At 55.2% G+C, this 21,395-nt stretch overlaps 1 protein-coding gene across 1 annotated transcript; it reads left to right on the top strand.

Annotated features, from left to right (window-relative positions):
* The first annotated feature begins 13,471 nt into the window (after nt 1-13,471).
* Nucleotides 13,472-16,398, top strand: HES1 (hes family bHLH transcription factor 1). The gene is made up of 4 exons (XM_040074159.1): nt 13,472-13,625; nt 13,710-13,805; nt 13,887-13,974; nt 14,682-16,398. Exons 1-4 carry the CDS (start codon nt 13,518-13,520, stop codon nt 15,164-15,166), a joined length of 777 nt encoding a protein of 258 aa, XP_039930093.1. The 5' UTR covers nt 13,472-13,517; the 3' UTR covers nt 15,167-16,398.
* Nucleotides 16,399-21,395: the final 4,997 nt, after the last annotated feature.

The following is a 21,395-nucleotide window of genomic DNA, read 5'->3' as shown; positions in this document are numbered from 1 at the left end:
CTCCCTGCAATCTCTGCCGGGCTGTCGATAGTCCCTTCCTGAGTGACCAAGCGTGCTGGAGGCTGCCCAAGGCCCAAGCGCTGCTCAGCGGCACTGGCAGAACAGGGCGGCTGTCCCCGGGGCCGCCTCCTCCGCGGCAAACACCCAGCCGCCCTCTGACTTTTGCCCTTCGTACAGCAGAGGCTCTTTCACCCCCCGCCGCATGCCCGGGCACTTCTTTCCTTCCCTTTGACAAAGCCAAACGCGAAACAAAGATTTTCCCCGGCGCTGCCGGCAGCCGGTTTGACTCCTTGAAGTAATCGCTGTAATTGACCCTCGCAGGCGCTGGGCGCCGAGGGAGCGGGGCCGCTCATCAGCCTGACGGGGTGTGAAAAGCAGCAGCTCTCGGGCTGGGCTGCCTCCTGCCCCGCCAGCCCCTGTCGGGCTGCCAGCGAGCCCCGCGTCTGTCCTCTTCCCACGGACCCCACTCCCGGCTCGGTGGGGAACTGGATGGGTTCCTGGGGTGCAGCAGGGAGAAAGTGAGAAGTATCCCTGTTTTCAGTGGGCATCCCTATGACACGTAGGGACTGGGGTTGAAGCACCTCCAAAAATAGCCTGCTTTCACCCCAAACCTGCCAAGTTTGGGTCAGCAGCTCCGGAGCCCCAGGATATAGGGACAGGCCCAGCTCAGTGCTGGGGCTCTGCACCACCAGCAGCATCACAGCATGGGGCAGCACCACCCCTTCAGTGCACCCACATCCCAGTCCAGGGTCGCTACCATTCACTGTCCGGGGTCTGGAGCCTGGAAGCAGCTTTTCCCTAGGCAAAGGACATCCTCAAGGCACAGAGCTGATGTCAGAGGTGACAAACACAACACCTACCCAGTGATATGTGGGGCTGGCTGCTCCTCACCAGCTTACAGCAAAGAGCAGGCTTGTGCTTCTGTGGGAGCAGTGGTGTGTGAGGCCACGGAGACGGTGCAAGGGATGCCTGTCCCTGCCAGTCCATGCTGGCTTGTCCCTCTCATGTGTGGCTCATGTTTCAACAAGCAGTGAGGTTATTTTCTGACTGCGACTGCTCTGGCTGGGAGTTGCTCTGGACCCTCTTGGTCACAATGGTCATTTCGGTCCCATTTGTCTTGCCAGAAGTTTTGCCATTCTCTTCTAATGTTTTCTTCCTCTGATTCAGCCAATGTGTTGCAACCATGTTGTCCAGCCACCCGCCAATGCCAGGGGACTGGGCAGGAGCTCCTGGCCCCACACCGACCTCCACATCTCACTTTCCTGGCTGGGGAAACATATTTCACAAGCAAATCCTCCCTTTTTGTGTCCCAGTCACTGATGGAAGGAGAACAGAACCTCCAGTATCCTTCTCCAGCCCTCCGTGCACAAGTGGCTGCCATCCTTGCTCCTATCCCCCGCTGTGGCTGCAGCTCCTTGCTGATTCCTCCCTCCTCCTTTCCAAAGAGCATCTTCCCACAGCATGCCAGTGCAGCCATGCATCGCAGCAGGCAGCAATCAGCCAGCATTGCCAGGTCTAAAAATGGTGTCTCAAAAAACCAGATCTCGGATTAACAAGACAAAACCCTCCGACCCCATCTGCCCTTCAAGCTTATTTTCCATTTAGAGCTCCTCCTTTAAACACCTTTCTTTCAACAGGCATTGAACATGTTGCATGCAAGAGAGAGTAATTTAAAGGATTGGCACACTGTGGGCTGGGATTTCATGGGATTATGGCTTCCTCCCTCCCAGAGACATAATATTTGGGATCTCTGGCTGTGGTGTGGCTGTGGGAAGGCTGTGGGAGGAAGGATCCAGGTGGGACCTGCCTCTGCTGACCTGTGAGTGCATCTCCCCCCAGGAGAGCATCACTTAGTGGGGCCAGCCCAGGAACAGCCTGGCCCCTGCTGCTTGCAGCTTCTACTCACAGTTGTTAAGCCTTGTGCAGGTGACCAAGGCAGAGGTTATGGACCTTGGCAAATCCCAGTGTCCCAGATTCCAGTGCTAGCAGCTGTCAGCTGCAGTGCCATGTTTGTCTCCCAGCATCCCAAGAGAGATGTGTGTTCACTTCCCCTGGCTGCCAGCTGCCAGGGAGAGCCTGTCATGCCCCAAGGATGTTGGCCAGTCCTCTGCTGTCACCCCAGGACAGATCTGTCCTCCATGCTCTCCAGAGGCCGTTTGCTTTACAATCTGTGAACACAAGGAAGAAATGAAATAGCAGTGGAGAATTCCCTTCAGCAAAGCTTTGATGGTGAAAAATGTGCTGTTGGGTTGTCTGTTTCATGGAATTCAGGGGGAAAAAAAAAAAAAAAAAAAAAAAAAGGAAAAGAAGGAGGAAGGCAAGAGAGAAACCATCTGCTTTTTTCAGAGGTTCTTCACCCACGCACTCAATCGCTGCTTCCCAGAAAGGCTTTTTCTCCTCTCCCCTCCATTGCAGCGCAATCAGATAGTCCCCAAACTGCCCCTGGGTTAATTGGAACCAGAAGCCGCTGTCACTTCCAAGTGTTATGAGCACAGGGACCACAAGGAGCTCAGGTGTTTTGGAAAGGCTGATGTCAGAAGGGGCTGTGATGAAAGGCTCGTTGACAGCCTGCGAGGCGATGCTGCGGGAATGGCTGCAGGCAGGAGCTCAGCCCCTCTGTGGATATCAGCTCTGCTCCATCAGCCCCACACTGACAGGTGACGTGACCAGGGCCACCCTGCACTGCTGGCTCACCCACAACAGACATGGCAAGGCTGGAAACCAGCTCAGGGACTTTGCTCTGCCTGCTTTCTGCCCTCACTCCCATGCTGTTATTTTTAGGGCACAAACGGATTTTCGTAAAGAAAAAAGACCAGAATGGAAAAAGCTCTGAAGCCTTTCCTGACAGGGGACAGCCAGTTACGGTGTGTGCCCCACCTCCCGTCAAAGTGCGAGTGGCTAATCTTGTCTCAATAAAACCAGCATCATGTCAGGGTAATCAGCAGATGTCAACACTTTAATGACACTGGCAGAGTCCCAGCGAGGTCCAGGGGTTATCTCAGCTGCATCGTATTCCCACGGGAAAGGTAGATAGCAAGCTCTCTCCCTCAGGTACCCACCCGATGGCTCTCAGGCGCCGCGGGGCAGGCGCTGCACGGCCGGCACCTGTGCTGCTGCTCCCACCGGGCTGTTCATGGGCTCTGCTGCCTGCAGCCAGCCCCCCTGGGCAACCTGCCTGTCTGCACTGGGAGGGGACAGGCTGAGACGGCATGGATGGGGTGGGATGGGGTGGGATGGGATGCCTCGCTTGCCAGTGGACAGCGCAAATCTCAGCTTCCCAGGTGGAGCAGCTCTGTAAACCACAGCAGCTTCAGCACCAGGTTTATGCGCTTACTTTTACAACAGGCAAATTGACAGATTAGGCTGTGTACACAGATTGTGTAAACTGCTGTCGGATGCTGCCCTGTGCCCCTCGGCAGGCGCCAGCGGGTGCCCGGTCCTCCCCGTGGGAACAGAGAGAAACAGGGGGACCTGCCAGCAACACAGCCCAGGGCGAGCCTGGTGTGCTCCCACATACCCGTTCCTTCAGCCTCCAGAGCAGGAGGAAAGTGAGGGAGGGGGGGCCCATTGATTTAAGATGTGAGAAGGTCAAAAGTTTTCTCAAGCAGAGTTGCTATCACAACAGCGAACACTTCATCCCCCTTTTTATCTGCCCCAGTATTTATTGTCCATGAGCAAATACTTGTGTTTTTATAAATTCCTTTAGAGTGAATCACCCTTCTCCTGCTTAAACCAGCAAAGACCACATCAAACAGTATCACTCCATCTAGAATTAATCATTAATTTGAAGTATTTGACAATATTTTGCCAGCATTATTTCTTCCTCTTCCTAATTAATAAAGGTTAAGCCTCAATACTGCCACTTTTGCGGGACACTTGCTACAGAGTGGTCTAACTGGGAGCTCACAGTCCCAAGCCCACTGTGGGCAGCAAGAGGAGAGACATGCAGGTCTGCACCAGGTTTTCAAGCTGGTGGAAGTGGCCTCACTGCTGCCTGCACACAGCGTGGAGCAAGCAGCTGAGCAGCCCTGGGATGCTCCATCTCACACCTCGGGAGCCTACATACATAGGGTTGGTGTCAGAAGCCTTTTCACTTGGAAAATGGAGAAAGGCTGATCAAGTCTTCAGGACTGTAGGAGAAGATGAAGACTTCCTCTGCCTGCCCTCACTGCAGCCTCCGTGAGCACAACTTCAGATCACGCCAAAATCTGATGTCAGATGAATGCATGTGGCTTCTATTCACTTGAGATGGAACCCAGGCTTTAAAGACCACATTTTGTACTTTGGTTTTGGTTTAAGTCTCAGGCATGTGTTTTGCTGGGACACTGCATTTCATTTAAAAATTAGTCTTGACAAGGCCTTATGGTTCATGAATTCCTGCACACCAAGTCCTGCAACACGCATCCCAGTTCTGCTGGCCTCTTCAGAGGCACCAAATCGGGGTGGTTTTGCTTCCTACTCACAAACAAGCCATGAAATGACCTTGATTTTCCGATGTCTTTGTAGCAGGGCATTTTCCTGAGACTTTTCTGCCTCTATTGCAGTCTTGGGATGGTTTGCAATGCAGCTTGCTTGGATGCTCTGCTAGAGAGCATGGCTGATTGGTAAGTCCTGCGGCACTGATTCTTGCTTTCAAATGGATAGGTAAAATGTATAAACACACAATGGCACATGATGAAGGCAGAATACAGCCTGCTAAACACAAATAACACACAGGAGAAGAAAAGATCAGGCACTGGAAACTCACCACAATGACACCACTCAGGCAAGCTGAAAGAGCTCTGGGTCTCTGGCATTTCATGAGAACATTTGGTTCTTAATCTGGTACTCAAGGAAGCTAAACAGGAGCAGGCTTGGGACCTTTTGGTATAGTTTTCACATTGTATCACTTCACAAACTGTTCTCCAGGTGCCTACAGAAGACCCTGCTAATCCACAGGTGTTTTCAGCTCTGCGAAAGCAGGGACAAGCTCCTGGGCATGCAGCACAAGCAGTCTCTCCTAGCTCTTTCCTTGTCCCGCTCCTGTCTGTGGCATCCAAGGTGTTTATATCACAAGGGACAGGGAAGCCAGCACATTGTGCTGCACTCCTGGCTGCAGCTTGTGCTGCTCAGGAGTGTGATGAAGATAGTGCTGGGCAAGGCAGGAGAGCTATTTTTTTACCTCTCCAGCAGCAAGATTGCAGAGGCTGGATGACCTGTCATAAAGCCAGGGGCAAGGGTTGCTTGTCTTGGAGCCAGTCACCTGCCAAACACTCCCCAGATTTACACCAGAAGAGCCCTCTTTTATTGTGGTGCAGAAACAGAGAGAGCAGGGCAAAGCACTCTGTAACAAGGGGCTGGGCCACCATAGCATCCCTGCAGGGAGCATCCCTGCCCACTGCGGCTGCTGGCATTTCTCCACCAGGTTTATCACTGTATCAACCATGTGAATACACCTTTTTTTTTGGCATGAGCCTTTCTGAGGAGTTTTTGAAAGACAATGAAGGTTTGGCCGATCCTGCTTCCTGTATGCTCCTGAGCCTTGTATACATTTAAATTTGACTTGTTAACTTTATAAGGTACTTCAGACTTGTATTGTACTGAAATTGGCTGGGATCTCAGTATCTCCCTTATTCCCATGTACTTTATTCTTAGAAATGCTTTGTAGTCATGTTATTGCTGTTGGGAGGTTTGGCTTTAACAACCTCCAATAAAGATATGGGCCTGCAAAAGGGCACCAGTAGCCCAAGATTATTCAATATCAGCAACTGAAGCACAGGTGCCTTCTGTTTGCAGGGCCTCTTACTCTGGGCAGTAGCAGCCAGCCCTGGCTCCAGCAGCAGGCAGGGCTTCTCACTCTCTGGAGAACAGTCCTGCACAGATTCCTGCAGCCTCCCGCGGTGCAAACAACAGCCACTGGGCACACATGGCCAGCAGCAGGCTGCAAAAGCCCCCTTTGCTGGGTTTATTTGCTGCTGCTCCTGCTTGCATCCTCACACTGGGCTGAGGCCTCACCAGTGCCCAGGCAGCAGCGCTAATGCCTCCCTTTCATCACCAATGCTCCCAGCTCACCTCCTCAGGTACTCCCTATGCTTTTCACAGCCCCACAGCCATCCTGCCATCAGTCAGCTCTGATGTGAAGCTTCCCAGTCTGCTGCAGACATCCCCCATTTTCAGCTCTATATTCTCTCTTTACATTTTGTAATATTAAAAACTTGCATCTGCACAAACCTAGTTTTGCCGCTGTGCTCTCTGTGTTGCTCCTGGAGGATTCCTGCTTTCCCCTGTGTTCCCAGGCAGCCCGGACACATTTCTCAGGCAGCCGATGACAACGCTGCCCTTCATTGCAGGGAAGGAAGAACAAGGACCTTGAAATCTCATTTCAGGATATTTCATCATGTGAAAATCAATGTCATTTCATATGACATTCCAGCTTACTTATCAAATAGTGATCTGCATCTTAATGTCTAGACTTCTGGAATATGTGCAAATTAAATGTTGTACTTGCAAACGTATTTATTCATTACATTTAGCAATTAATGCATGATTTAAACAGTTGAACTGTAAATTATCCCCTTGTTATATAAAACAACAACATTCTCTAAAGGATAATATTTTCTATAACAGCAATTAGTAACACATCAATACTTGACTAGCTCACAAGAGACCTTGTATTAGCCCATATGAGGATGATTCTACATCATGATCTCTGGCACTAGGGCATGCACACAGCTCTGGACACACACACGTGCAGCCGTGCACCAGGCAAAGCAAATGGAACATGCACAGGAGTTTTCCAAAATCCCACCCCTTGCTAACACCTGTCAACGGCCAAAGGGCTAATGGAGAGCTTTGGCTGTACATCAGCAAGTGGGAAAACAAAAACAAGGGAGAAACCACTCCATTCTAGCACACACCCTGCGCTGCTGTCAAAGTGTGCTAACCGAGGATTTCAAATCCCCTCCTCCCACTGCCTGCCCAGGGCAGAAAAACAAACAAAAATCCACCGTCCCTGTGTCCCCCTGGCACGCTGCCCCGGATCACCTCACCTGCCGCCACGGCTGAGCTCTGGCGCAATTCAGGTGGCTCCCCAGGACTGCCCCAGGCAGGAGGCAGGGTGGGATCCGGCTCCTCGGATCCTCCTGGCCACGCACCTCAGCACCGTGCCCTGCCGCCCCACCCACGTCCGTGAAGCCATGTGTCTGCATGAGGTCGCTAATCCAAATAACATGTGATCATCCTGATACTCTTGATACAGCTAAAGGACTAATTTGAGCTCTGTTGTCACCTTGAATAATGAATATTGATTTTAGGAATGCGGGATTCAGATTATGTATACATTTCAATATTAGTAAGATAGGCTAATCCTCTCCGTAATGCTGCCAAACTAAAACAAAACTGAAGACACCAGGGAGATCAGGCACTGAGTACAAATGATTCATTGTACCCTGGATTTATCAGAGTTCATCTACATCAGGAAAGACGCTGGCTCCGCAAAGGCTCCCTTCTGCAGTAGGAAAGCACTGCACCATGAAGTATCCTGTGTTTTCTTGAATAAATGGGCACAGGAATAATGGAAATGGGAGGGCTGGCAAGTTGTGACCAATCCCATCTGTCAAGGGGAAATGCCTCGTGTCCCAAGGGCTCCAGGATCTGGTCAGAGCAGGGAGGCTGAGACCTCTGTCCCCACCCTTGGTGGGGCACACAGCCCCTGGCCTGCCCGTCCTGCCTGCACTGCTCTCAGCAGAGCTTCCCAGTGCAAGGCAGGGCCGCCTGTTCGCAGCACCTCCCAAAGGTTCCAAATATTTTCTTGCTGCATCATCACGGTTGCCAGGGTTTTGAGGATAACATGGGGTTTACACAACACACTCCCTACTGCCAATTCATGGCGTGAAGAGAAGAGATGGTGATCAGCTGGTAAATTTAGCAGAAAGCCCAATGGCAGTGATCAGTCCAGGCTGCTTTCTCGGACTGATTAATACCAAGGAGAAGGAACTGTGTTGGAAAATATGATTGATCACTCTGCAGAAGAGCACAGACACTATGGCCAAGGGCTGGCCCTGGGGGATTCATGAGTCTGCAGTTGGTGAAGGTTGAGTCCCCAGGGAGCCACATGCCAAGGCTCCCACCTGCCCTTGGCTGCAGGCGCCGGCAGGGCCAGGGGAAGAGGGCAGCGGGGGCACGGAAAAGGGCTTGTGTGCTGGGAATTTGAGGGCAGGCTGACGCACCCAGCCACAAGCTCCCTGCACAGAGGACGGCTGGCATGACTCCCACCTCGCCACGCTCCCGCCCACGTCTTCCCATCCCCTGGCTGCGCCGACCCAGCTGCGCACAGCTGGGCTGCAAACCGCACTGCTGGTCTGATCTGACTTAAAAGCCGTGTTCTGGAAAAGCCTGCAGGGTTTCCTGCAGCCACAGCATGTCAGGGATCACAGACGGCTCAGCACACTGGTGCTGCTGCAGCAGCACAGCTGGAGACTGGACTCGGGATGTGGAGCTGATGCACATCCACCTTCATCTGGCTCTCAAGAGGGTTCCTCCTGCTCAGTGTTTGGGACAGGGACATCTTCTGTGCCAGTGAGCCCTCATGCCCTCTCCAGCCTCACCACTACCAGACTCACAGTATTTTCATATATGTACTCCTGCTTCATAGCTCACAATCTTTCCATTCCCTGCAAGCACGCAAGCACCACAGCTCCAGCACACAGACCAGCAGCCTCAGGCAGCAACACAAGTGGGATCTTAATAAATAAATAACTGCTCTCACTGCCAACACCTCCCACCACAGAGGGAGTGAACAAGAGCCGAGATGCTCCTTCTCCCCTCTGGAGTGTGGCAGTGACTGCGCATTTATTTCTGGTTCTCAGAGGGATGTAGGCTCAGCTGTCTGTCCCTCTGCCTAGGGCTCCTATATCTTGCCAAGGATACTGGCTCTTGTTGTGGAGTGGGACTGCCTTGTCATGGTCAGCAGAGTGCAAACCAGTGGTCTGGTGAACTCTGGGCAAGTTGCATGAAAAGAGCATCTCTCAGAGAAGGGTATAAGGCAGTTCACAACCTCTGGTTGGTAGCAGCAGTGCCAGATACCAGTCCAAGCCCCATAGGAAATTTAGGGATGTTCCCAGAGCTTGTTCCCAGCTGCAATGCCTGCCAACACCCTGCCTTGGCTGCCAGCAGAGGACCAGGCTGGAGCTGGGGCTCTGGAAAGGCACAAAGGGGAAAGCTGGGGCTGCACCATCTCGTGCCCTTTAGCACATTGTGGCTGCTCTAGCCAAACCAGCAACCTCTGAAGTAATGCCATGGGTATCAGGAAGGGAATTCCCATCCACATGGGTGGCATTTCACAGCTGCCAAAATGCCCTCCCCGCCAGCTCCCCGGCAGCGTTTCCTTGGTTCAGCAGGATAGGAGCCTGCCAAGAGGAATCAGCTTAGCAAGAGATCCAGGTATCCTGGCTCTTGTCCCAGAGCCTTTCTCAGCACAGAGCCATGCTCCAGCCTGGGCTGGGATGGGCTGGGGAGATGAAAATGGTTCTTCATTGTCTGTCCTTAGTGACTCTGGAGTTTCTCAGACTGGTACTTTGCTACTCAAGCAAAGCTTTGGCCTCTTCATCCCACAGTTTCCTGCACCATTCCCACGGAGGCCTCCTCGGCTGAGTGGGCGACAGAATGAAGGGCACCAGGATGCTCCTTCCACACAAGAGGGTGTCACTGCAGAATGGCCAGAGCTGTCCCAAACACACCCAGCCTGACTCACACAGTGAGAAGTGAAATGAGTAAACACTTCAGCCTCTCTTCTGCAGTAGCAGCCAGGGAACAGCTGAAAGAGCCTGGCTTCTGGGACACAAGCTTCTCTGCCACACAAGCACCCACCCTGAGGCTTGTCTGACAGAGCTGGGACCCTGGATCTCAGCAGGTCTTCGGGAAAGGGGTTCCCAGTGGAATGACAGGGCAGGATCTGCCATAAAACCAAGCTGCTGCCTTAAAATGAGCTGCTCCTGCCATCGAGGAAGCCAGGCAGTGATACTGCTGCACAAAAGCTGCCCTCTTTATCACAAAGACATGGTGTGTAGGGGAGCAACATCCATGAAAGCTTTGCTTCATTGAGGGAGCTTTGTCAGGAAGTCAGTTTAAAAGTGACTTTGTTCCAAAGACCTGGCAAACATTTATAGAGGGGAAATAAATCCTGAAACCTGCACCCAAAGCTTCTGAGATCACCCCTGCCAGGGGAGCAGGTTGGGTATGGATTGCACAACAGCTTCTGGGACGGGAACTGTGAGCAGAGGCATGTGTGCAGGGCTGTCCAGAGGAGACACCTGTGCCAGGGACATATCCCTGAGACGCAGCACTTGTTTTCCAGCCTTCAGGGTGGTGACAACTTTGAGCTGTGGCCAGGCTAGGTTTTCAGCCTGCGACCCAAAGAGGAAAGGCTTGCTGTGTCATTCCTGGGATCCAGTTTATGACCCAGTTCTTATAAGCAACTTGGTTTCTATTTTCTGTATTTCCTAGGATACTTCAAGCTTTGGATATTAAAACAGTTGAATCTCTAGACGCATGTTTTGCTCATCTTGGCTGCTTCCTAAAGGACTGGAGAGCAGGCACAGCCAACCCTGCCACCTCCTCATCTCCTGCATGCTGCACCAGCAGCAGCATCCTATTTTATTCCTTCTCACCCCTGGCCCGTGCCCAGGACTAGTCTAAAATTTCTTGCCAACACATTTTTCCTCCAAGATGTTCTGCCAGTCAGTAAAGCCCTAATGCATTGTCTAAAGGTTCTTCCCAAATCTGTTTTGGATAATTTCCAATTTGTAATCCAAGATGACTGCCGGAGCAAAGCAAAAAACACTTTGGGTGGACCGCGGGACAAGGGACATCCCAGTCCCTGGGGCAGTCCCTTATGTCAGGGTTTCACCTCCCCCCTTGACGCCTCTTTCACAAGAGAAGGCGGGGCTGGAGGCGCCCATAGGATCTGTTCCAGATCCCATCAGTGGTTAAAAAACTCTTCACCACCGCCTTCCAGCCTAAACTTGGCCTCAGCCATTTCATTTCCAGAGACATCCTTCCATGCAAATCCTCCCCTTCCTCTCCTGATCCCTGGGGAATTCACAAGTATACGTGCTTCCGCTTGGAGATCGCAACCCTTGCGCATGAAGGCATTTCACAGCGGCAGGCAGGCGGGCGGAGATGTGCAGCAGGGACACACCAGCGTCGCCGCTCCCACTGCCCTGCGCAGCACTCGCTGGTGGATCTGAGAAGCATCCACCGAAACAGACGATTTTAGAGGCCCATTCCCCACAGCCCCGCTCCTCGCACACCCCAGAAGCGAAAGGCACCCGGCAGGCTCTGCCGTGGGCAGGGTGGGAGCTGCGGCACGGTGCGAGCGCAGCGAGTGGAGCTGCTGCCGGGCAATTCCCAGGTCCGCGGTGTGGGCGAGGGCTGGCAACCCCTAATGACAGCCTGTTCTTGCTGCCTGCCCCGCTCCCGTCCCACAGAGACACCGACCTGTTGCCGGCAATTACAGGCGGTTTGTAGCTCCTCGGCTGCCACAAACATAGACATAATTGCAGCCTGTTCTCACTCCGGCCGGGACGGACCGGGCTGCCCAGCGCCGCATTTCCTGAGCCCTTTGCAAACTCCCGCAGGAGGGAGAGAGAACACCAGCTCAGCAGTTGTCATAACTTTCTTCCCCACCAATATATGCAAATGTCAGCGCTAGAAGAAATATTGATCCAGCGGAGAACTTTTTAAGCTCTCCAAAAAACATGCTGCAGTTTTCACGCTCATCTGTTGTCTCCGATATCCCCACGAAGATAACTGTGAAAGCACTTTTCAGCACTGACTTCCCAGCGCAGTCTCGTTCCTTCCCTCACTCGAGTTTGTCCAGCTGCCTAGCAAATTGAAACTTACGTTAAATATTGTTCATCTGAAGTTAAACCTTACATGCTGAAGGCTGCTTTTTTTTTTTTTTTTTTTTTTTTTTTTTTTAAATCAAAAGGCTTGTGGCTCCATCAAGGAGCTAAAAGAAGGATTTGTACTTTTCCGCAGTTTTAAACATGACACTCTCCCTTTTATTTATTTTTCTTTTTTTAAACTCTGAAGGCTCAGCAGGCAAGCCTCTGCAGGGACGAGGGCTTTGCACCGGTGAGATCTGCAAACATGTCTCTTCTTTCTTGAACTTTATTTTTCTCACGGTCTCTGAAAAGGCAAGATCGGGTGATACGTGTGGGATTGGCCCTGTACAGGTGCAGATCAGGTACAAGAGGAGGTGGAAAAACATTACTGTGTATACTCAAAAAAAAAAAAAAAAAAAAAAAAAGAGAGAGACAGACAGAGAGAAAGAGCGAGTGAGCACATTTTTGAATAGGCCAGGTCTAGTTCTTGGCAGGATGACTCAGGCCTAGCTGGCAGACTATGGGAATACGAGTGTGAGAAAGTCAGTCAAGCGGAGGGGAGAAAAAAAAGGATTCAAGTCCCCAGGCTTTTTTTTTTTTTTTTTTTTTTTTTTTTTTTTTTTTTTTTTTTCTATTTTTTTAAAAGTAACCCACAAAGTGTCCAACCCAGCCGGAGGTGGCAGCAGGGCGGCTGGGCCAGGGCCGAGGGACAGGCACCTCCCCCGGTGCGGTTTCGCCTGTGCCCCGCGATGTCAGCGCACGCTGTGCCCGCGCCGCCAGCCTGGCGTGCGAGCCGGGCAGCAGAGCCCACGGCGGGGACCGCCCTCAGCCCTGAGCGTGCCACCGCGCACCTGCGCCATGCCCCGCGCTCCTCCGGGCACCGGCCCTGCCCGGCCCCGGGCACACCTGCGGGGACAGCGGCAGCACCACGTGGCACTGCCCGGGCGGCCGTCGGGACACCTGGGTGACGGGGGGGCAGACCCGGTCTGCTGTGGGGGGACCTGGGTTGCCCTAGGGAGATCTGGGCGACCGCGGCGACGCTGCGGGCACCGTGGGAGGACGCAGCCACCGCAGCGCGCCCCGCGGTTCGCCGCAGCCCCCGCGCACGGTAGCTGCGCTCCGGCCACCACAGCCGGGCCCGGCCCGCCGCGTCCCGGCCATCACCCCGGAGTGCCGCGGCCCCCCACAGCGCAGCCCGCCACGGGGCCGACGGTCCCCCAGGGGAGCGGGCGGGGCCGCGCCTGCCACGGGCGCCAATTAACCCGGTAATTAGCGCGGCGCTCCCCGCGCACACCCCCCCCCCCGCCCCGCCGCGGGCGGTGCCCAAGGGGTTAAACCGCGGCCGCCCGCCCCGCGCCATTGGCCGGCGGCCGCCGCGCGGCGCGCAGCCAATGGGCGGGCGCCGTCCACGAGCGGGGCCGCGTGCGGGCGGCGCCCATTGGCTGGGCGCGAGTGTGGGAACGGCGGCGGGGGACGTTTCACACGAGCCGCGCGCGTGCGGCGCGCGCTATATAAGTAAGGGCGGGCCAAGGGCGCGCGGCACCCGCGCCCCGCCGGCCCCGCCGCCGCCGCCCCGAGCGCTCCGCACGGCCCGGCCCGGCCCGGCCCCCACACTGCCGCCGCCGCCGCGGCGCCTCTTCCCGGCGGCGCACCATGCCGGCCGACCTGATGGAGAAGAGCAGCGCCTCGCCGGTGGCCGCCACCCCCGCCAGCGTCAATGCGACGCCCGACAAGCCGAAGACGGCGGCGGAGCACCGCAAGGTAAGGGCGGCCGGGACGGGCTGGGACGGAACGGGCAGCGCCGTGCGGAGCCGCGGCGGACGCTGACTGTCGGCTCTCTTGCAGTCCTCCAAGCCTATCATGGAGAAGCGGCGGCGAGCGCGCATCAATGAAAGCCTAGGGCAGCTGAAGACGCTCATCCTGGACGCGCTGAAGAAGGATGTAAGCGCACGGGGGTCGGGGCGGGGGGTGCGGGGACAAACGGCGCCGCCGGGCCGGTCTGAGCCCCGCCTGTTCCCGCAGAGCTCCCGGCATTCCAAGCTGGAGAAGGCCGACATTCTGGAGATGACCGTCAAGCACCTGCGGAGCCTCCAGCGAGCCCAGATGACTGGTGAGTTCCAAGGGGGAACTGGAGAGAGGGAGCTGGGACGGCGCTGCCTGCAAGCCAGGGGCATCGCATCCTGCCTGCCTGCTCGGTAGAGAGGGGTAGTAGGAGCACCAGGCTCTGCACCTGCATTCCCGGGGAGTGATGGAGGGAGGGAACTGAGATCTGAACCTGCATTCCTGGTGCCAGTGACTCCGCACCTGAATCCTGTGAACGGGAGGGTCATGGGGGACACAGTGCTCCATCGCTGCTGCTGGGGGTGGTGAGGGGCATCATGCTTTGTGCTAGTATCCCCAATAAGGAGATACTGGGAAGGTCACTGGGTTGTTTGTGTATTTCTGTGCTGGAGAGCACAGAGAGGGCTGCAGTCCCAACTTGAGTTCCCTCTGCTAGCAGAGCTGTGCTCTGCACATGGATCTATTTTGGGGGATGTGAGAGGCACAAGAACTACTGGAAGGACTGTTTCCAACCTTGGTCCCTGGTAAATGGGGACATAAGGAGATTCTTTGCCTGTTTCCCACCTGGGTGCCTGGTGTTGCTGGACTTGGTAGCAGAGAGGCTGTGCTCTCCATCTAAATTCTTGGTGCCTGGGAGCACAAGCTGCCAAAGGGGCTGCTTTTCCCGTCTGGATTCCTAGCTCAGGGGGGCTGTAGGATGCGATGCTGGTGGGCTGTGCAGCCTGCTGACTGCCGTGTGCCTCTCGTCTCCCACAGCTGCCCTGAGCACAGACCCCACAGTACTGGGCAAGTACCGAGCCGGCTTCAGCGAGTGCATGAACGAGGTGACGCGGTTCCTGTCCACCTGCGAGGGCGTCAACACTGAGGTGCGCACCCGGCTCCTGGGCCACCTGGCCAGCTGCATGACTCAGATCAACACCATGAACTACCCTGCGCCGCCCCCACCGCCCCCGTTACCGCCAGCCGCAGCCTTTGGGCCTCCCCTGGTTCCTCCAGGCAGTGGCGTGGGGCCGCTCCCGGGCATGCCCTGCAAGCCAGGTGCCGATGCAGCCAAGGTGTACGGTGGCTTCCAGCTGCTGCCGGCATCCGATGGGCAGTTTGCCTTCCTCATTCCCAGCACTGCCTTTGCTCCTGGTGGAGCTGTGCTGCCTCTGTATGGTGGCCCACCCACAGCTGCCACTGCTGCCTCGCCGCCAGGCCCGCCACCTGGCACAGCTGACTCAGTCTGGAGACCCTGGTGAGGGTGGCAGGCACCGGACTGGACTTGGCGCTGCACCCCGTGCTGCTGGCACGGCTGTACATAGATTATATGTTCATATTGGATTGTGCCTTTGTACCATAGCGCTCCCTTGACAGTGTTTCGTGTTTTACACGAGATCTTTTTTCTTCCTTTTCTCCCTTTCCTTTTGTGACACCAAAGATTGGGGGTTTGTTTTTTGGTTGGGAATTTTTTTTTTTTTTGAATGCTCTTAAAATAAAAGTTTCCCTTCCATTTTGGAAGGCCTTTGGAGAAAATTTGAGCTCTGGCATGTGTGCATAGGAGGGAGCCCAGTTCCTGGCTGCCTGTGGATCTTGCTGCTCCAGGGCTGCCTTGTCCTGCTTGCCAGGCTGGAGCCGTCACTCAGACCCTCTGTCCCCTCTGTCTTGTGAAATCACCTGGCCCCTCTCCCTGCCCTGGGGCAGATGTAATTACTGCTTCTTTGGGAGCAGCTCAATTAATCAGACTTGTTAAAAGGAGCTTGTATTTGCAGAGCTAGTAAATGTGCTGTGGGAGGCACCTCTGCTCTGTTCTGGCACCTCAGGGCTGATGGAGCTAGTGTAGCTGTGGTAAAGCAAGACATTGAGCTGCCCGGGTGAGCCTGCTGCCCTGGACCCAGAGGAGCCTGCTTCCCAAGCTGTAGTGTAAATTGCAAGTGACTCCAGTCAGTTGATTGAGAGAGTGATGCCTGCCACCTTCTCGTGTTACAAAAGCAGTGGCTCTGCAGGACAAGCCTGACACGAGTGCTCCTGTCTCCTGGCTGACGGGCTACAGCAGGCGCTGGGCACCACCTCCACCTGGACTTAAAAGCATAGAGCTGTTCCCGACCCTGAGCACCAGCCAAGCTCTGCTTGATGATTAATGCTTTGCATGTGGTTTTGATAGAGTTGGGCATTTCCTCTGCTGTTATATGGAAAACACGTGGTCGAGGGAGTGATGTGGGGCTGCAAGGACTCTAATCAGGAGCTGCAGCTGACCTCTGTGACTTGGGGATGCCCCGTTTCCAGGCAAGATGCAAGCCATAGATAGTGGCAAGCAGCAGTCTCAGGTTACAGCTTGCATGGCCCTTCTTAACAAGTCCTAACTCAGAGCAGAAAGCTTTAAGATGTGCCAGGATCCACTGGGGTTTCCATCCAAATCCTGCTGCAAAAGCTTGTTAGATTTTGTCTGGATCAGTCAGGTGCTTGACTGTATCCAGGTGCCTGGGGAGAGTGACACCAGATGGATTAAACCTGCTGGGGTTTGACTCCCCAGCTTTGCTCCTGGTAAAGAAGCATATTCACCTGATCTGAAAATAGATCCTGGGAAGGGAGTGGTATGTGCCTGGGATATCTCTCTCTGCAGTGTGTCCTGATGTGGCTGGGGGCAGTGGCAGCTTTTTTTTTTTTTTTTTTTTTTTAAATGAGCTGATCTCCCTGGGGTAAGCTTTTCCTTCTCTCTCCTCCAACACCTTGCTGGCCTGCCTGCATTGCCACTCTCACAGAGGCATCTCACAGCCAGGTTTTGTATGCAAGGCTTGGGAATATCAGGTTTGCTGTCCCAAGGCAGTTGTGTAGCTGTACAGGCTGAGCTTTCCTTCCCTTCCAACAGCCGGAGTGTCACCTTTCTGTACTGGAGGTACTGAGGGTAGGACTGAGCCCACTGTGTGTTCAAAGAAGTGCTTGCAGGACCTGTCTCAGAATTGCATTAGACCAGCTCCTGTTGCTGGATGGCTTGTGTGGAGTTGCTGTAGACCAGTAATGTATCACTTAAAGGAGTGAATGCTGTTCCATCTGAGCAGAGTCTTCCTTTTCTGCTGAAGCAGTTGGTTGGGAAAGCACATTAGAAAAAAGAGACTTTGCTGTAGGCTAATGGAGAACATACAGCAGATCCCGGAGTGAAAGACAAGATGAACCTATTTGCTAATGGAGTTTAAATAGCCTAGTATAAAGCAGATATGGCATGCTTGGACCGGTTTCTCCAAAGCTTTCTCTGTTTACTCTATCCCACAGCCTGTTGACATGAGAGATCTGCTTGAGTTTGTGAGCTTTAAGGGGATCAGAGCAATTCCCAAGAGTTGTGCTCTTGGTGCCAGTTCACTGAGCCCGTGACAAATTGGGATGACAAATGCAGGCTGTGGGTCTGTGGATCATTGTGTGTGGGAATTCTCCTTCAGGTGCAGCAAATGCCTTTAAGCATTAGCTGTGGGATGAGCAGACAAGGGTAAGAAAGGGCCAGGGAAGGTACAGGGCTGAGCTGTGACCCTGTGGGGACTGTGCAGGACAGGTAGGAAAAGGGACTGGACTTAGTGCTGCCAGATGGGATGCAGCTCCTGTTGCCTTCCCTGGGCACCTTGCTGAGCCCTGTCTGCCAGCGGAGAGGATCCTGGGCAGGGCTGGAGGCAGATCTGTCTCTCTCATGACCGCTCTTGTGGGTGCATTTGCTGAGCGGAGGGTGCTGAGCTGGAAGGAGCAGTACTCCAATCCCTGCCTGCAGTGCGCCTGCACGGGGGTCCGTGGGCAGGGAGCTTTTTCTGCCTTCCCAGCGCCCTGCCTTGCCCCCCACCCACCACGGAGCTTACAGCCCCGGCTGCCCCTCGCATCCCCGCAGCTCCCTTCCATCTGCTGCTGCTGCCGTCCCGGGAAACCTGTCATTAAAGTCAATTAACTTTTCCCACACTCCTCGCGAGCGGTGCAAAAGCCCCTCCTTGCTTCCTCCTTGGCTCTTAAGTGCTACCATATGGCACAGGCCCCCGCGCCCCCCCCACGCCCGCCCTGCCTTTGATTCCAGCCAGACAGCCGGAGCTTTATGATTTAAGCCGGGAGAGCCCTCGTACCAAGCCCTGGGCCGCTCTGCGGCCAAGGTGGTTTTTTTAGCAGGCAAGGCTGTTTTCTGGCAGGAAATGAATAGCTCCCAGATGAGCTCAGGAACCTGAGAGGTCGTGAGAAAGGAGCGAACCCCCGGCGCGGTGGCGGGCTGCCAGCGGTGTGGGGAGCGCGGGAGGGAGCGCGCCGCTGCCGCCGCACACGAGCGCGCCCGGCCCCCGCTGGCAGGCGGCGGGGCCGGACGCCGGCAGCCCGCGGCCGCACGCCGCCCGCACGCCGCGGCCGAGAGCCGGCCCTGAGGGCGCAGCCCCCCGCCCGGCTGTCCACAGCCACCGGCCGCGCTCTGCCAAGGGCCCGCGGCCGACGGCTGACCTTGGGCTGGCGTCCAGGCCTCCGGCCCGCAGGCGGCGAGGGGTGGTGGCAAAGCGGCCTGGCGGCGCGGTTGGGGTTTGGGGGAGCCAGGACGAGGGTCCCCCGGGAGCAGCGCCGCAAAGCCGCCCGGGGGCTGCGTGCAGCGCGGCGTGTGAGCGGGTTGGGGTGGCTGTGTGTTGCTCCGGCCCCGCGGCTTCCAGCTGGGACGCACGGCCCGATGGTGGGACCAGACTTGCCAGCCCGTGGCTCCGGCTTGCACCGGCACCTCTAGGCCAGCAGCCCCCTTTGCTCTACCGCTGCCCCTGGGGCAGGGAAGGGGACCTGTGATTTACAGGGGTGACGTGTTTTACTTAAAACAAGTCAAACAAAAGCCCGGTTTGTTTTGCAGAGCACAGACTTCCTGGGGGGATCGGCCCAGACAAATGACTCCACTCCCATTTATTAAACATTTGTGGCCGTGCGATCAGCTGGTGCTGGGAACGGCTGGGACAATCTTCTCCCCTTCCCAGCTTCTGCAACGGGAGGGATTTCTGACATCTCTGCCCAAGCAGAGCTGTGCCCCAGGGGTACCAGCTCCCCACTCCAGTGCCTTTCAGATATCCAAGGACAGTGATATGATCCACACAGGCCATAGCCTCTGGACCGTTTTCCTGCTCAGCCCCGCACCAGCATCCACACTGAGCGCTGGGAGCAGGCTGGGTGCACATGCCCTTTGTGCCAGCACCATAGTGAGGGCTGCAAGGGGGCTGTGTGGCACTGAAGGGGTGCGGGGTTGGAGGGGGCCTGCTCCTGGTGTGTTTGCCAAGGGGAGTGCAAGGGCGGCAGGGCAGGGCAGAGGTGCTGTTACTGAAGGACAGCCTTGGAGTTAGCGCTACCTGCAATCTGTAATGATTAGGAAGCTGCTCCCAGGCGGGGTTTATTGCCAATAAAGCCAGCTCAGCACAACTGCTGGGGCATTAACCCTTATCTGCCTGGCACGATAAGAGCCCTGGGCTTTGCCTTCCGGCCCCAAGAGAGCAAACACCCGCCACAGGGCATGGTACAGACTGCACCATGCCCTGTCACCCTGGGGACACAGCCAACATCCTGTGTGGGTGGGACACGCCGCCCCTGCATGTGCTCCCAAAGCCCCCGGCCTCCCCCCTTGCTGCCCTGCACACAGGGGTGAGCAGCAGGAGCCGCGGCGGTGAAGGCTCTGTACCCAAACTCCCAAGGGCTTCAGCTATACAAAAGCAGCATCCTGCTTAATTAAAAGCAGACCTGCTGTAATGAGCCTGCCAGCACAACCGTGTGGCTCGGACAGCACTGCTAGGACAGAGGCTGGGACTCAGCCTCACTGCAGGACTGAGACACGAGGTGGCTCAGGGGCTGGGAGCCAGGGCTGAGAGCCAGGGCTGGGTCACCCTGTGACTGCCTGCAGAGCCGTGGCTCTCTCCGTGTCCTCCCAGCCCTGCCAAGAAAACACAGCCTGTCTGATTGAGCATGCTGTTGCATAGCACCTCAACAAAACTCATCCCTAAAATCACTCCTGGAGTAGGGCCTGTGCCGGGTCTTTCCCCCCAGGTGGGGTCAGACACCATCCCTGGGCTGTTGGCTCCCATCACACTGCCCAGCCATGCTGGTACCAACAGCAACTGTGGCTGCCCTGCAAGGGGGACATCTCCCAGGCTGTGCCAGGAGGAGGCTGCTCCCTGCTCAGGGCTGGCATGGCATGCACCTCTCTGGATATGGGTGCACTGGGGTGCCTAGCAAGAGCCTTTCCAATGGTGACTTTTTTTTTTTTCCCTGTTGTTTTGTCAGTTTTTTCTTGCTACTGAGGAGGTCAGAAGTATTGAGGAATATACTTAGTGCAGGTACCTTGGTGTGCAAGCTGCAGGTTGTTCCATGGACGGGGGAAATGGCTAGAACTGCAGAACAGGAGCTGTGAACTGGCACCAACTGTCTCCTAAGGACATGGAGACCTGTGGCACAGCCCAGCAGGGAGGTAGCTGGTCACCCAGAGACTCTGCAGGACCCAATGAAGAGTGAGGAGACCCCGGGCTAAATATCACCATTGGACCAAGAGGCAAGTACAGCACAGACTGTGAGAGCATAGAACCCCAGGGATTGCTGTGTTCAGGTCCCTTTCTGGGAGTACACAACTTGACCTGTTGTCATGTTAATGCACCACGATTAAATTAGGAACCAGAGGTCTGGACTCTGTTATGGTGAACATGGAGTTGAGTCAGGGAATGAAACTGTCTGACTGTCTGAGTGTGGGATGTACAGGGAGTCAAAGGGGGCACCTATCGGCTCACTGGAGCCTCCCTCTGCGAAGGGGCTTTGGTCCCAGCAGTGAAAGTGCAGGCTGGTGTGAGTGTGACCCCCAGAGTGGCTCCTCAATGCTCAGATGTGAATATCCCTTTAAAAAGAGGGCTGTCAGCAATCACTGGAGGCTCCTACAGCTTGTCCCACTGCAGAAGATGGGCTGTAGCTCTATTCTCTGGAAAACATTATGAGTTCTTGAAACCATAAAACAATCTGGCTGATGTTTCTCCCTCTGACGCTGGAAATCTGGACAGTGTTTGTAGCAAGAGAGGGAGCAGGATATGCTGAACCTCAGTTACGTATCTTGCCTGGCTCTGGCCCTCACAGCCCTGCTGCAGCCCAGATAAACCCCCATCTCATTTGGCAGTGCTCACGCACATAGGGCATCTGCCAAACAGAGGAAGTGGTACCCGCCCCCCTGCACAGCAGCATCCTCACTGATGCTATGACTGGTATAAAGTCAGACCAACACAGCCTGATCCTGCCAGGCTTGGGAAACATTTGGCTTTTTTGCATCTCCAGTATGAGATCAGGCTGAGCCTCATCCCTGCCTCCATCAGCAACAGGCTCATGTCCTGACCTGGAAGACAACCTGCCTTTGTTCCAGCAGTGAAATGAATCCTGTTTATGGCAGGGGAGAGCAAATGGTCCATTGCACTCAGGCATTCGACAGCAGCATGTAAATGCAAAACAATACTGGAGACCTGCATGGCTGTGGAAGAGGAGCCA

This window comes from Hirundo rustica, chromosome 10 (genome assembly GCF_015227805.2).
Source record: "Hirundo rustica isolate bHirRus1 chromosome 10, bHirRus1.pri.v3, whole genome shotgun sequence".
In the NCBI taxonomy this organism is placed as follows: Eukaryota; Metazoa; Chordata; class Aves; order Passeriformes; family Hirundinidae; genus Hirundo; species Hirundo rustica.
Note: the sequence above shows the minus strand (reverse complement) of the source record. Positions and strands in the feature narration are given on the sequence as shown.